Raw genomic sequence first — 17,021 nt, 5'->3', positions numbered from 1 at the left:
ATGTTGATCGTGATGCCAGACAGTCTGGCAAATGCCCCCAGTACTTCTAGCAGGTCTGGCATGTTTTACTTCGGGTTCCGAACATAGAGGAGTATGTCGTCTGCACATATCGAAATTAAATGTAGCACCCCATCTATCTCTATTCCGGCACTCGGCTCCAGCATCAGTATATATAACATTGGGGATAGTGGGAATACCCGTTTCGAACCCCTGCCAATCTTCCATCCCTCCGAGATATGCCTACCCATTTTATCCTTGCTCTGGGATCCCTATATAGAAGCCGAATCCAGCAAAGGAACCCCTCCTGTATCCCAAAGTGGGCGAGAGCCCCCAAGAGCCAGTCCCAATTCACTGAGTCGAATGACTTAATCGCGTCTAGTGACGCACTGCGCATTGTCCCTGTTCCTGGTTCGTGCTCTCGATAACATGGTGGAGTCTACACAGGGTCCATGTCGTGTTCCTGCCTGGCGCATATCCCATTTGGTCTTGCTGCAGTCAGGATTTTCGAGTCCTGATTGATTAGGGAAATCGATCTGTAGGAGCCACACTCGAGAGGCGGCTTCCCCGGCTTCAATATGGGTATGATGACCGATTCAAACAGGCTCTGTGGCAACCTTCCCCCCCTCATATGCCTCCTGAAACATCTCTAGCAGCTGTGGGGCCAGTGTGTCTTTGTACTTCTTATAAAATTCCCCGAGTAACCCATCAGGGCCCAGGGATTTGCCTGTTGGGAGATCGGCTATCACTGTGGTCGGCTCTTCCAGCGTAAGGGGTGCATCCAATGTCTGCGCCTGCTCTTCCGATAGCCTAGGGAGGGGAATCTCCCACGGGGCGTCAGTTATATCTTCCCCCTCAGCTTCTTGTATCCTGGAATACAGTTCTGCATAGAACCGCGAGAACACCCCATTAATCCCATCTTGGGTCCTCACTTCCTCGCCTCGTTCATCCCCGATAGCAGTTATTGGTTCATGCCGTTCTCTGGTTTAGTGAGCCAGGCTAGAAGTCTGCCAGACTTGTCCCCTTCAGCATGTAGTCTCTGCACATACTTCCCATAGTCCAATTTGCCAAATTTTTCCCAGATAGCGCAACGCTGCAATCGCAGCTCTAAACTCCTCCAGTTCTTCCCCCCCTCTCCCCTGCACGTGCTTCTGCCCCTTCTATCTCCTTTTCTATGTTCCCCAATTTGGCCAGGATGGATCCCCTGAGCCTGCCTACCTTCCCTATCGCCGCTCCTCTGACCACCACCTTGAAGGCTACCCAGACCATGCCAGTACTATCCACAATCCCCACATTATGATAAAAATAGTCCTCTATCGTCTCTCTGATATGTTCTTGAAAAACCTAATCTGTCAGCGCATCCGCCCTCAATCTCCAAGTGGGTATGGGGGCTCCCCTACATGTGTATGTCCATGTTGCCACAATCAGGGCGTGGTCGGATAACGTTCTTGCCTTAATATGTATCCCTGTAAATTCCCTGAGGGTCTCCCTGCCCGTAAATAAGTAGTCTATGCGGTTGTATGTTCTGTGTGGGGCGCTATAATATGTGTATCCCCTGGTGTTGGCATTCCGTGTACGATCACCGTTCTGCCTTCCCTATCTCTCTCTTGTCTTATTAGCTGGAAGGGGAATCCCAGAGCTATCCACGTCAGAACTCCTCTAGCATAGTTCGAGTACATTGAACTGTACATTTGTCCTCCCCATTTCTTTGCTATCTTGATTTGCTTTTCCGTCGTTAAATGTGTTTCTTGCAGCATAGCAATTTGTACTTTTGCTTTGTTTAGCCAGGCGTAGACCTGCAGTCTTTTGACGTAGGCATTTAGTCCCCTGATGTTTTAAGTGGCTATGACTGCCTTATCATGGCCCATTTGCTTCTATTGTCCCATGGCCCATCTGTTCCCATAGGCCTACCTGTCTGCTGGTGGGCATTCTCATACCATCGTCTGCTGATTCCTCCCTCTTGGGGTGGGTCTGACCATCCCCATTCGTGTCTTATACTCTTGGGCCCATTGCGGTTGTGCCACCTTGTCGTATTTTTCCGATAGCCTTCATCTAGGTATGTGTCTGTTTGCCTGCCATTTGCGCTTCGTTCCAGCTGCCTGGTGCTTCCCCCTCCACTCGTGCCTTCGCTCCTAACTAACCACTCTCTAACCATAACTATAACTATTAAACAAACGCCCAGCCTCCCTCCCCCTGCTCGGGTTCCGCTGCTTCTCTTGCTTTGCCCACCGAGGTGGGGCCGTCCTGCGGCAGCGTGATGCCTTAAAACTGGCATCCTAATTAACAAAAGTCTTGGGGTTGCGTGCCTTGTCGCCTTCCACAGCAGTACCTTCACTCGTTGCTACTTTCATAATATATCCATAATATATCATCTGGCTTACGTATTCATGGCGTCGGACCATCTTTCCAATGGCGATCTCACTCCTGTTGCCCCCTTGGTGGGTTTGCTTCATTGTTGGCATTCCTCTGTCTCCCCTGCAGGATACCCTGTTGGTCCACCCATGCTTGGGTTTCTTCTGTTGTCTCGAAGAAAACAATCTGCCATCTCGTATCACCTTCAGTTTCGCTGGGTACAGCAGCATGTAACGTATTCCTGCTGCTTTGAGGCGTTCCTTGGTGGGGCCATAGCGTGCACGTTCTCTCTGCACCAGAATTGTGTAGGCCGGGTAAATCTTTATCCTGGAGGAGTCCCTAGTTATCGTCCCCCCGTCTCTAGAGAACCTCAATATCTTCTCTCGATCTTTGAAGTTCATGATCCTTGCGATCATTGATCACGGGGGGGGGGGGCGCTCCTGGTTGGGGCCTTCTGGTCTGGGCCCTGTGGGCTCTCTCCACTACACAGCCTTGGGATAGTTCCCCTGCCCGAATCTCCTGGAGCAGGAGATGCTCAATATACTTCTTAGGATCCTGGCCCTCCTCTCCCTCCGGCAGTCCAACAATCTGGATATTATTCCTTCAAGGCCTTCCCTCCACGTCCTCTGCCCTCTGTTCCAGAATCTTGACCCTTTGAAGCACATCCAACATTTGAGTCTGAGTGGTTGCAAAATCAGTGGTGTTTTGCTGTACCTGTTCTGCTGTGCCCAGGCGGTCTGCCAGGGTCCGTACGTCCTGTCGGAGGAGGCCCACGTCCACCATCACTGTGTCCATTTTGTTTTCCAGGGACGTCTTCAGGGCCACTATAGCTGTATCCAACTTGTTCTCCATAGATGCCTTCAGGGCCATTATAGCTTCCAGTATAGGGTTCTCGCCTTCCTCCTGCTGCACTGTGCTGGATGAGGCCATGGTTGTCTCTGGCGGCGTGGGTTGGCCCTTGTCTGATTTCCAGACGAAAGGCACAATGCTGGTTTGTTTGCCTCTGCCCACTTTTGATTTGCCTGGCATTCCGTTATCTTGAGTGGATTGTGTGTCTCCCCATCTGGCAGTCTTCTCTGACCTTAATTTGCCCTGAGCAGCATCCCGCTGTGTATTTGTAACGTTGCTCCGCTCTCAGCCTGCGTTATGTTGTCCAGCGAGTGGGTTGTGTTCTCCCACGTTCACTGGTCTCTGTCCGTCTTGCTGGCCTCGGTTAGCCTCCAGGGCGGGAACTCGCTATGTGCACAGCAGGTGTGGTGGTTCCTCCTGCTCTGCCTGCACGAGCATCCGCCTGCTCTTATGGATATAACCCAGCGAGCATGTGTTGCGCACTGTTTTACCGCAGTCTTGTGTGAGCAGACAGCTGAGCCGGGTATAGTGACCGGATCTTCGTGTTATCTGCTAGGTGTGGGTCCCTACTCGAAGTGCCATGTCTTCCAAGTGGGTTGTGTTCCCCCCCCAAGGTACTCCGCCCCTTTTGTTTGCCTCCATTACCATACAGCGCTTGGTGACACTTTTCCCCAATCCCACTATTTTGCGGGAGTCACAGCCCGGCAGCGCCCACTTGCTATGGGCACCCAGTCATGAACACATTTCAAACCAATTACAGTTACAAAGCCTATTGCAAAATTTGGCCCAAGAGATTGACACCATTCATGTTTTCATTCATCCAAGAAGACCAATTGAAGTGTGTGAGGGGGCAGTTCATATGGCGGCCACCACCGTATTTCCTTTTTGCAATCTGTGGCTTATGTACAGAAAAAGTGTGTTTCGGATGGTTGAATCATTGTTTGTAGGAAGGCCCACAACTGTGTGCACATTTTAAAGGTAGGATCCTGTTCATGATTTGCAGGGCAGACGTGCAAAACATGTAGTTTATTATTGCTACTGTGTGCCCAAGAATGACATATTGGGAACTCGCGTTGTTCTTTACTGTATCCATAACACTCGTCAAGTGGTGCAATTAGATAGCAATGCAATGGGTTTTGATGTTCCGATCATCATATGCTAACTTGATGGTTTTCCATGCTCTGGGGTTCTACATTTGTAGTGGAATCAAACACGGTAAGCAAGCCCACTTCAGTGCCCATGCATTGTACTTGCATACCTACTTATGGAATTCAACTGTAGTGTCTGTTTCAAATGGTCAATTTTCAGTGTGGCGGAGGCAACAGTTGCATCCGAAATCTGAACTAGTATTGTATGGTATAGGAAACTCAGACATTTGCTGGGGAAGCTTGCCTACTTTCAACTGCTGATTACATGTGCCCACCATGCATGTGCAGAGAACGGAGATGTACCCCGTCCACGTGCCATCCTTGGACTCCACATGTGTGATGTCGATCGAGATTAACAGAGGCAACAGTTTTGTTATAACTATTGTGCAGACCTCCTAAGCCTGAGCGGATCTGGTCCACGTCCAAGAAAAAGCATACACAAATAAATGAATGAGTGTGGCATAAACTATATCTGTTATAAACAATTACGGAGGTAAAACAGGTCATACATGGCAGAAACCGGGAACATTCCCATGGTCCAGAATCTTTGCTCTCGAATGCTCAGCTTCAGCCATTCATTTTTCATAAAACAATATTAATCCTGTTGTAAAGGTCAATTTAAACCAGATGCAAGTGTGTTGCCTTTCGGTTTCTAAGAATGACAATGTACCGCCTACTGCAGCGCTCCCACACAAGGAGGAATCCAGATTGCTAGGGCAAAGAAAGCAAGCAGACTGCATGCCCAGGGTCCGTACATTTACCCAGCCTCCAGGATGTGCTTAGCTTTGACATTCCATGCCTGCCTACACGTTCTGCTTCATCCACCGCTTATAAATACGCTAAAAAAAAACAATATTTTTTTTTTTTACAACTGCAAATGAGCTATTTGATGTTAAACAAAAACGCACTACAGACTGGAGAACCCGGAACTAAATTGAGTAAGGGACGGTAAAGACCATATGCATACTGAGTACTTGCCACAGAACATACTAACCAAAGGGAGAATCCTGCCTTACCTGTACCACTCCCATGCACGAATCGAGAAATATTGATCCCTTTGGCTCTTTCGAGATCTTTTCATCCTTGTAGAAATTAAGGTTGTAAGATCCGTCCCCGAGCTGGATCAAGTGGAAGAATCGCCTCTTAAACGACTGTGTGAAAAGAAAACATGTTCAAGGTGCTGTCCTTTCAAAATGCACATTCAAAAACATATCATCCCCCACCCCAGATTCCTCTCCCGGTCACCCTAGATCTGCCACTGTGCTGCCCCCACTAGCCAAACCTAACACGTCAAGACAGTGCCTCACACATTCACCTACAGGGTGCCACATCGTTCAGGGTCCATCATATGCGGCTTCTTTTACACTAGCCGTAAAGACTCCAGTTTACCCACCAAAGGCTTGTTACAGCATGGTAGTGGACAGAGGGATGGAAGATGATTATAAGAAGAAACATCCTGTAAATGAAACCAACAAAGAACGGTAATGCCACTGTGGGCCTATTTACCTACCATCAGTATAAATAATCTGTCAGGTGCACATATTTTGGTAGCATGGAGCTCCAAACAGAGGCTCACTCGGTTCCAACCACAACCTCAGATATCCAAAAATCACAACTAGTTAGACTGGATCCCCACACTGCCTTCAATCAATCATATTACAGGCCCCAACAGACTCACTGCAAACCCACCATCCTCTCTCTTACTCCCTTCTCACTGTTTGCCCACACTTCAAAGTGGCCTTATTGCTGCATACCCACTTCAGAAGGCAGCAACAGTATGCGCAAATAACATCAAACCAAAAGAATCTACCATATGTAAAGAAAAAGCAGAATCAGTCAAGCTCGGAGGAAACCCTAATTGGCACATGTATATAACTTTAAATTATACATTGTCATGTAAGATTACAAAAGCAAAAGGCCTTCAGGAAAGGCATGACTATGCTACAGTGTGATGCCAATCTAGTGAACATCGTGCTCTAACACAATAGAAATCCTTGCCCAGGCAGAGCATACTGTGACAGTGCATGCTACTGTTGCATATTTGGTTTGTTCATATACTGTTAATACACTAGTTTCTGAAAACGTTTAAGCACATAAACATCTAGAACACAACTGATCAATTTCACAACAGCCACGCGAAGCAAGAGGAGGACTTCCAGTAGCACATGTTCATGTCAAAAAGGTATGCGGAGCCCTGAAAACAAATACAAATCAGGACGCACTGAAAAGCAGGTGTCCCTACCCTCCAACCTCAGGGAACAAAATGGCATCAACCGAAGAGAGTCTAGAAGATATTAATCAAGATATCAGATCATTTTTAAAAAACAATACAGAATTATGCAATAGTTGTGAATAAATCACAATTACAGTGTTTAACAATGCAAAAGGACAATGTAGAATGGCAAAGAATCAAATGCTCCACACACATAACAGCACTAAGCATCTAACAATGACGCACAACTGTGACTAATATTCAATTACAAATGTGCAATAAATTCATAATGTAAAACATGTGGCCCAAAAACGAGACGATGAGCTAATTGATGTTTACACCTTCACACTGCCCCGAAAACCACGTGCCTGTTTCGACGTTATAAATCATTTATCAACATCTTCACCAGGGAAACAAAAGCTACAAGCAGGGAACGGTCAGAAACAAATTGGTTGCCTGCATACACAACAGATCGTAGATGTGGAAAAAGTTGGTACCAGCCAACAGTAAAGCCACAGCAAATTGGTTAACAAAATGTTGCCAAACACATGCTGCTAGTCCGCAGCAGCCTGAATAACACCCCAGAAAATCAGCACATTCATGTGTGGTAGATATACGGCTGACATGTAGTACCTGACTTAATGCTAGTGCCGCGGCATATGGGGAGTGAACCACCATATAAGAGTCTCTTTGACACAGAAGATATCCTCAATGTGGCTGTATAAGTTATGGCTTTACTGTTAAATCTGGAGAAAGTTGGTAACAGCCATGATCGGTTATGTATGCAGGACACCAATGTGTTCCTGCCCGTACCCTGCTTGTAGCTTTTGTTTCCCTGATGAAGATCTAGATAAACTATGTATAGCGGCAAAACCGGTCAGTGATTTTCAGAGCAGCCCAAGATGGCAACATTAATTGATCCACCATCTCAGGCCATCTTTGGGCCATATGTTTTGAACTATGAATTTATTGCACATTTGTAATTGAATATTTGTCACAGTTGTGCATCATTGGTAGATGCTTACTGTTATGTGTGTGTGGAGTTACGCGATATGGAGTATTTGATTGACTATGAATAGTTTTCTTTGCCATTCTACATTGTCCATTATTGAACACTATTTGTAATTTATTCACAACTATTTCGTAATTCTGTAGTTACTAAAAGTATTTGATTTTTTAATTAATATTCTCTAGACGCTCTAACAAATACAAATCGAACATCCATTTTAAATTACAAAAAGGGTACAACTGACCTACTAAAAGAAAAATCTCAAATTTACAAATGAATCGAGGTCAAATGCAAATTGGTCATGTTTCGAAACTTAACTTGGTGAATTGAAATTCCAGCGCAGAAACCTATCAGCTTGAATCATACCAGGATAGACAACTTTTTTTGGGATGCATTCCTGGGTCGATAAAGCAAACCGAGTACAAATGAGATGAATAAGAACTATGAAGTAGGGATCAACAGACAGTTCAGTTAATGGCGTATGGTATATACATTCATATCATCATAACTAGCCAATTATGCCCTTCGTGAAATTATTGCATAGAGCAAAGACATGCAATAAGGAAAAATACCAATTAGCCAATATTACTCTACAGTAGTTGGGCAATTAGGTTACTAGAAAGTTCCATACAAAAAAAGCTGGCCGATTCCATAGGGAATCATGTAAAAGCAGTCTGCCATGCACAGAAATGGCAAGCAGCATTTACAATTATTTATGTGAAAGTGTGCATAATAACATCGAAACTCCAGTCTGCCAAGATTTCGGTATTCTATGTCAGGACAGGAGGCGAGCATTATGCTTTCTTTCTTTATTACTGCTCTGACAGCAATTCGAATTTTTCTCAAACATTTCAGCTTTTCTTAAAACTTAACACATTTTCGTTGCTCCCAAATCTGCTCTGGAGGTTTAAACAAAAAGGGGGTAGAGTTTTAAACCATAAAAGTAAAATGTCTCCTGAACTACAAATCACCATAATCCTCAGGTCCTGAGTAGTCCTTCTCGCCCTATCAGGATCTGCCTCGGCTTATAAGAGAGCCTCCTCAGAAGTCTCCCCCTGTCAGCAGTGTCCAGTCCTGACTGGAGACACTCCCCCATTGCCTCCTTTCCATCCTTCACAAGAGTCAGGAAGCCGTCTTTTTCCTCGCCTTCCAGCATGTGCTCAGCCACCATGCTAACACAGTCCCACAGGGTGGAAGTAAATCTTGAAAGAGTACAAGTAACATTAGCAGACTTCAAGCCATAGTGCCCGATGTGAAAATCTTACGAGCCCAGGCATCAACCCTCTTGTTCTCTCTATCTAATACTAGAAGGCCTATATTTTCTGGCAAAGTTCCTATTTACAGCAGGTCCAGTTTCCCAGTTTGCCATGACCTTCCTCTGAAGGGCTGCATGAAAAGGTAATACTGGGTCCTTCTGAGGGCCTTGATTCAGGATATCTGTCATATCGTCTTACTCCTAGGCAGGAGAATTCCTGCTCCAGCCCATATACTCAATGACCCTATTCATGAGGGACCTGTATGCAGAATCTGCATGTTCAGCTGGATCAGGTTTGCCGAATTCCAGCTCTGGCAAAGTGTCTACACCATTAGCCGACTGGAGGCAATCGTAAAGATCAGCTATCTTGGAATACTGATTAATAAGCTTCTCTGGAGCATTTTGTGTGCAATAAGACAAACCAAAGGGGGGGAGAATCCTCTTCAGAGGCTTGCTCTTCCTCATAAATTGAGGCCATGGATTTGAAAGTCTTTCTACAGCATAGGTTTAAAAACCTTCGCCACAGTGGGCAGAGGCCTTGAAATGGTTGAAGTGACTGTCTAAGGCGCCGACACTGGTTTCGACAATGGCGTCGATAACGCCTTCGACAATGGAGTCGATGAAACCTTCGACAACGGTGTCGACAAAGGTTTTGGTAATAGCGCCGTCTTGCTCGGCATTGCCTTTGACTTATGCATCGACAGGCTTGACTCCGTCGACGATTTGCTCTTTCTGAGGTATCGGAGAAGGACTATGTTCTCGAGACAATACCCTCACTGATTTCTCGTCGGACCAAGAGCGACTCGCCGGTTTGACACTCCGCTTTGCCATTGCAGTCTTTGACCTCCCTAAATCGTCCGAAGGAGTGACCAGGGCACGGCCTTTGTGTGATTCCTTCGAGGGGGTTGAGGCCACATTCTCGAATATACGCAACATTTCACTTTTGAAAGAGTCCCATTTTCGAGGGGAATCATTTTTGGTTGGGCACTTGATAACCTCGGTAGAGGATTCAGACGAAGGAGACCTTGGCCTCTCTTCTTCGCCTTCTTCGATGAAGAAGACGTAGATTGTCTCAACCGAGATTGACTTTTTGCGCTGGGTCGAGTCCCTTGAATCCCCAGACTTTTTATCCCTCTTCGAAGAGGACTTCAAAGCCACCCTCCCCGCTGCCAGTTTACCTCTGCGCTCGCTGATAGCTTTTCCTGTCATGGCCTGACAGGACCCGCATTCATCGGTTCAGTGTTCGGAACCCAGGCACCCTAGGCAAACCTGGTGGGGATCTGTAATAGACATCTTCGCCCCGCAGTCATGGCATTTTTTTTTAACCAGACCTTGGGGTCAAAGGGTTGGAAGATGAAGACATTTCTTGACGAATTTGAAGCGCGCCATTCAAGACTCTAAGCAAAGCTTTCGGAAAAACAAAACTGAAGCCAAGGGGCGCAGCTCGAGCTATTTGTACTACTGATGACGTCGACACCCGACGGCAACCCTCGAGGGACATCGACGCCACAACATCGAGCACAGCGCCCTCTGGTGTGAATTTTTTTTTTCCGAAGCAGCAAAGCTGACGATACGAATATCAAAGATGAGGAATACGTGGGAGGACACAATCCATTCGAAAAGGGTTGATTGTGAGCTTTCTATTTGAAAAGTATTGTAGGCTTTGGAAGCCAGTTTCTGACATAGGTTCCCTGAAACAGAAAACAGCAAACATAACTTGCATTAGTACTCCTTAGCTTGCAATTTAAGTGAATGCCAATGCATGGGTTCCGCTGGCCACTTTTGCTTACAGAGCAAATGATAGGGTGTTACAGAGCATAGGAACAACTGCGAGAGAGTAAGCTAATGCCTAGGCAGGAGTAACATTTTGGCCAGGGTTAAACACTTTTTGTAAGACTACACTAGCTATGAAATGTATAAAAACTCTGCTTTGGATGGGGGAAGAGTCAGACCCAGATAGACAGAGCAGGTGGTTCCCATGGCAAAATTGTACGACAATGATGGAAATGGCTTCAGCTATACAGTAAAACGTGTGTCTCTCAGAGAAATGAATTATGTTCCAGTTGTTTTATTTTGCCTTAAACTTATGTTCTGAGAAAAAGCGGGAAAACAAATAAGTATTTTCCCACAGCGGGATTTGCTTTTTGTTTTGGAGCGTCTTTGGGATAATTGCCTGATTTGCCATGTGAGTCATGCATCTCAGCTCTACTGCAAGCAGGGTTCAAAATTGAGGGGAGCTGGGAGCTATTTCGCTACTGCTTGTAGCCTAGTAGAGCCTGGTTAGCTTGACAACAACAGCTACCAGGAGTCACTTTTGGCTCCCCAGGCCAAATGACGCTGAACTAACACCCATATGAATTTAACTGTGTTTATTTGCTACAAATTATAAATAAAACATTAGGGCACTTTTATATGACATTGAAAGCACGATGGGTCATAAATAAGGAACAAAAAAATTAATTTGCTTCTTACGTGGAAGTTAGATTTGAGGAACCCTATGCACTAGTTCCTGGTTCTTCAGTGGTAGCTGCTGGTCGTTGGTTAATGCTGGATACCCAGGAGCTGGTTTTAACTTCTGCGTATCCAATCTTAATTTTTGGTCCCGGCTCAAGCAACACATGGTTTAATGCCAGCCTACATTTTTATGGAAGCAATAAGCCAATGGATCCCTATGAAATGTGCCCAGTTTTTACACCTGGTAAATGTAGGGTGATTCCATTGTAAATGCCTCCCTCAATGGTTGATTGCAGGCGACAGTTACACTTCTTGCATCACGTCAATGAAAAGAAAGTTGCTAGGGAAATGTTGCCCATTTTAGCACTTTAACATTATGTGTTAGAAATGAGTAACTTTTTCTTGCTGATTTTATTTGGGGGTTGGGTTCAATGATGTATATCCTGTCGAGAGGAGATGGAGAACCCTCCCAGCCATACTGGGAGGGCCTAACACAGGTATTTCCAGTACCCCTTGCCCCAGAGGAAGGGTGTGCGAGTTGGGAGTGCCCCAGTCTTGGTTCCTTCTTCATGCGTCTGCATGCTTGCAACACGCACAACTGGTGACCACCCCATGCTTGCACTGCCCATTTCTGGTGAGTGTCTTTCCGTTTGTCCCATAGAACATCCAGCACTCTATCAGATGAAGAACATGTTTTTGGCCATGCACAGGTAGGACATTCAAACAGCCTGCTACAATGGGTAATGTTGGCTATACATGCCCTTTCACTTGTGGCTGTCCTGACCCGAAAATACAGAAGGCATTTAATGGCCTGATACAAGTCTGAAGCAGGCAATGTCCTAGGACCTTTCCTAAGGTAACAATTCATATAACTGTTAGGGGAACAGCTATAATTATATCTGAAAACTGCACCCATTGATGGAATAATGTTTTAATTGAAGCACTGAGGGACAGAAGGAACACATGGTGCCATAGTTCTCATACCAAGCACAATATGCCCCCATCCCTACTTCTGTGGAACATGCAACATTACAAAATTTTAATTAAGCCTTATAGACCAAGGAGGTGGTATTATCATAGGATAATGACACACCTTCCAAGTTACAACCTGAGAAAAAGTAGAGGGCTATACGTTTCCAGGAAGGGTCATTAGCCCAAGTGATAATGACTCCTTCCATCCTTCCAAGATCGCATGCTATTAGGCACATGGAGCTCTGCAACAAAAATGTTATTCGGGGTTTGGGAGGTGAGGGGGGGGGGGAGAGCATCCACACGTAAATTGTAATGCTAATTTAGTGAACATGAACTAATAAACCTTTAGAAAATATGGTTTCATTGCTGCTGTTAATTGGGGAATTTTTATTTGGGTAGGGGGATAGCGCAGGGGCAAGCAAGACAATGCAGCACAAAACAGGTTTGAATCCTGACCCCCACGCTTATAAAACAATCTCCGGTATTAAGCTGGTTTTAAAAGAAAAATTACAATTGCACTGCCCAAGCTCCTCTCTGCTTTTAGACAACTGAAGATAATTGATTCTGTGCTGCTTGCTAAGCTGCTGCTCAGGTCAGAATGTTCAGAATTAGGTCTATTTCAGAGACTATATATAGACTGCGTATCAATCATTCTGATTAGCTGAGAGGAGGTCTATAATGGAATCCATTCAGCTTTACAGACCCAGTCTGAGGATTATCCCGGGCGGTAAGGACCCAGAAGACCAAGTTAAAAGCCATAGCGCAGCATGGGCTTTTAACAAGGGTTCAAGGCCCATAAAGCCTGGTATGGCACACGATCAGGCCGGTATGGCACACAATCAGGTCTATAAAGCTATAATAATCTGCTTCCGGTATTGATATTAACTTGGGTCTGCACTGTTCCATGAATAATACATGAACCTGCAAAGGTGGTCGCAGGGAATTAGTTGCAGATACGCTCTGTGTCACCGGTAGCTTTGGAACAGTGTGTGCTAGACAATCTGCAGTCTATACCAGATCGTAGTAGCCCGCAAATTGTGCAGTCCTGTGATTAAACAAATGTTTCAAGGGTTATAATATAAACGAAGGTAAAGGTGGGCATTTCAATGTAAATCATACGTTGAACATTGAAAGTTGTTCTATCTAGAGAAGCTTTCGCCTGGGGCTACCAGTTATAAAGAGGTCCTGTGGCATAGGGACCAAAAAATCATGGAACAATGAGATAGAGTAAAAATGCTCTATCAAGAACTGGTGCTCGCAGTTGGCCCTAAAGAGGGCTGAACATTCGGAAGAAAATTTATCAAATAGTTTATCCACAACTTATATAGTAATACATTTATCTCCGTCAATTATGATGATTTATAGAAATGTTTATTCACATCCCTTATTCGTAGCTCTTTTTGAATATTATTCTGTCATATTCAATGAGGCTGCACCAAATCTGGTTAGGATCATATGTACAGATGCCGATGCATTTCGGTTACAAAAAACCTTCCTCAGGGCGGTACATTGATTCAGTGATCTATCTACATTAACCAACATTTCAACAATTGTCAACCATTGCGTAACAACAACGTTTCAGATGAGCACATTTAAACACATACCCAATCCAAGGGTTCCACAACGGAAAGAACATGAAAAGAAAGAAGCAGAAAAAGCTCTATGTCAATAACTGAGTATCTGTATATACCGCAAATTAACAAAACTTTGTTTATAAAAAAAAAAAATTCATACCTTAAGTTTCAGATTATTCTTAAATGTTTCTCCATAAACGTGAGACGCAACGGGTAGAAGTGTGGGCTCCTGTAAAACCCACAGGGAAACTAATTAACAACAAAAAACGTTAATTGAAGCCGTAAGAGCAGAGAAAATGGCATCCACCTTACCTGTCAGAGAAGCTGTGTCAGTGACAACTGCATTCGCACGTGCGCCCGCGCGAATGACTGTTTCTGTTTTTAAATGTTTCCATGGTGACCCCAACGGCGTTCTCTTGACCTTGCACGGATTAGCCAGTCGTCCAGGTAGGGGTAGACGTGGATCCCCTGCAGGCGCAGCTGCGCTGCCACTGGTGCGAGGCACTTGGTGAACACCATGGGTGCCGACTTTAATCCGAACGGCAGGGCTCTGAATTGGTAGTGACGCCCCTGGACTATGAATTTGAGGAACTTTGTGTCCTTTTATAATGGGGATGTGGAAGTAAGCATCCTCCAGGTCCAACGACGATAGGAAGTCTCCCTCCTCCAGCTGTCCCAGCACGTGCTGGAGGGTGACATCCTGAATTTCTGTGCCTTGATGTACTTGTTTAACCGACGCAGGTCCAGGATGGGGCGCCAACCGCCTCTCTTCTTTCTGACGAGGAAGTACCTTGAGTATACTCCGGAGCCCCGGAGCCTCTTGGGGACGAGCTCGATGGCACCTTTCTTGAGCATCGCCCTTACCTCCAACAGCAGTTGAGGGACGCGATTCTCCTTCCTGGCTACGGGAGGAATGTGAGGACACTTCTTTTGAATTTCTAGCGAGTGTCCGCGGGCCAGGGTGTCCAGCACCCATCGGTCGGTGGAGATAGAATCCCACACGCTGACGAACTTCGTCAGCCGGCCTCCCACCGGGGTGCTTCGGTGGGGGCCCGACGCTACGGCCGGTTCAGTCCTGCTTGGAAGAGGCCTTGCTGCCTTGGCCTCCTTGACGACTGCGGCGGCGAGCCCCTCCTTGCTTGCCGCGGCCTCTGTAGGCCTCCTGGGATGAGGAGCGGGCCGCCTGGCGGTATGTAGAGGAGCCACCGATGGATCCCTTGGAGGCTCCCTGTCTGCCTCCGGAGCTCCGAAAGGGCCGCCGTTGCTGAAGGACTCCTAGGGCTCAGGCTGTCTCTGTGTCAGTCTTGATAGCCTGGAGGGACTCATCCACCGTCTTCCCAAACAGGTTGTTGCCGTCGAACGGCATGTCCAAAACTCTGGTCTGGACGTCCTGGCAAAAGTCTGTCGCCTTGAGCCATCCTCGTCGTCGAAGGCAAACCCTGTTGCCCAGCTGGCGAAATCCGGTATCGGCGATGTCCGTTGCCACTGTTATGGCGTGATCCGACGCCACCTCACCTTCCTGCAGAATCTGTAGGGCCTCCGCCCTCTTGTCGTCCGGTAGGAAGTCTAGCAAGGGAGCTATCTTGAACCAAAGCTCCCTGTCGTAACGGGCCACAATCGCTAAGGCATTGGCCACCTTAATCGTCGTCGCCGCCGGCAAGATGACTCATCGTCCCATGGAGTCCAATTTCTTGCCCTCGCTGTCCGGCGGGGAAGTGGAAGTTGAAGCCACCGCACCCGCCACTTTCTTCTTGGCCGCTGCCGAGACGACCAAGTCCGCCATAGGCTGGGCCCTGAGGTACAAGGGGGCGGCATCGGGGACCCAGTACTTCTTCTCGTACCTGTCCCTTTTGGCGGGTGTCGTGGAAGAGTTCTTCAGGATAGCCAGCCCCTCGTCCCAGATGTCCTCAAGCAACGGTACCGCGAGAACCGTCTTTCTCTTGGCCTCCTGTCGTTGGTAAAGAAAGCCTTCCTTTTTCTGTTCCTCGGGGCAGAGCTGGAAGAGCTCGGATGCCCTGGCTATCATGGCGTGGAAAGAGCCAATTTCGTCGGGCGGAGAGGTCCGGGGGGGGGGGGGTGAAGAAGGAATAGGAATGTCCGTTGTATCATCGGCACCGTCATCGTCCGTCCCCGTCGCTGTATCATCTCGGGGGTCCGGCGAGGGGGATGAGGGGTCCACAGGCCTCGTGGGCACGAAGGGCGGTGCGGGGTGGACTCTCCTCCGCTTGTTCAGAGGGCTTCCCGACGATCCTGGTTCTGGATCCTCCGTCGGGGTCCGTGGTAACCTCGTCCTTATCTCAGTACATAAGTAAGGATTGTATCGCCAACAAAATGGCCACCGAGCTATCCTGGGGCTCGGGCAATGGCTGCGACGGGTGGGATGGCTGCTCCACTGGGCCCTCGTCACCACCACCGTCGCCATCTTCGATCACATCAGCAGGAACCTTCCCGTGGGATCGAACCTTCTCGAACCTCTCGTTGAGGCCTTCGAACCTCTCGTCGAGGCCTTTCACGGTTTCCACCAGATCCTCCTCGGAGGCTGAATCCGAGTCCGTAATGGCCATCGGCCCCCCCCCCCTATTTTTCCACCGGGGTCTTCACGTGGGTCTTAACGATGGGCTGGAAAGAGTATTCCCTCCGCGGTGGCAGGGAAACTCTGGGCCCCGAGGCCGCCTCCACTGGCGTAGTCTCTGCCAGCTTCGCCAGGGACACTGCGACAACCTCGATAGAGGCCTTTGCCGGGTGGATCAAGGCCCTCACCACCTTAGGTGCGTCCTGGGCCTTCGCTTTGGGGGGAGGGTCATCGCCTCGCTCCCCCTCGGCTCCCTTCGAGATCGACCGGGACCTCTCCAGAAGCTTACCCGGGTTCTCTGACTTCCTCTTCCCCAAACCAGAGCGCTGGCCCGCGGTTGATCGTGCCGGGGAAGTCGCGCCCTGCTTGGCAGCCGAAGAGCCCGATCTTTCGGCGCTCCTGGTTCCCGCGGACTCGCGGTGCTTGTCCTTCTGTTGGGCCCCCTTCGCCGAGGCGCCTTCACAGGACTTAGACCGCTCAGACTTTTTCTTAGCCTTCTCACCTGCTGTGCCCTTCTCCAGCCAGGCGGCGAGGCGGAACAACAATCTTGCTTGGTCCGTTCCGACAGGTTCTTGCAGAACGCTCAGGCCTTTTCCACGTGCGTCTTGTCCTCATGAAGGCAGTAGA

At 47.5% G+C, this 17,021-nt stretch overlaps 1 protein-coding gene and 1 long non-coding RNA gene across 10 annotated transcripts in view; one reads left to right on the top strand and one right to left on the bottom strand.

The window, feature by feature from the left end:
• Positions 1-17,021, bottom strand: part of DOCK9 (dedicator of cytokinesis 9) — a 2,709,375-nt gene that overhangs the window by 1,757,738 nt on the left and 934,616 nt on the right. For all 9 annotated transcript variants that reach the window (XM_069639825.1, XM_069639823.1, XM_069639827.1 and 6 more), the window contains exon 7: positions 5,363-5,497. In XM_069639825.1, coding sequence (XP_069495926.1) covers positions 5,363-5,497 — 135 coding nt within the window. The remainder of the gene's footprint in view (positions 1-5,362; positions 5,498-17,021) is intronic.
• LOC138528321 (uncharacterized) overlaps positions 1-17,021 on the top strand; it is a 151,881-nt gene that overhangs the window by 30,075 nt on the left and 104,785 nt on the right. The window lies entirely within an intron of this gene.

Source organism: Ambystoma mexicanum, chromosome 7q, assembly GCF_040938575.1.
Source record: "Ambystoma mexicanum isolate Mex_15411 chromosome 7q, UKY_AmexF1_1, whole genome shotgun sequence".
In the NCBI taxonomy this organism is placed as follows: domain Eukaryota; kingdom Metazoa; phylum Chordata; class Amphibia; order Caudata; family Ambystomatidae; genus Ambystoma; species Ambystoma mexicanum.
This window is presented reverse-complemented; position numbering and strand designations above follow the sequence as displayed.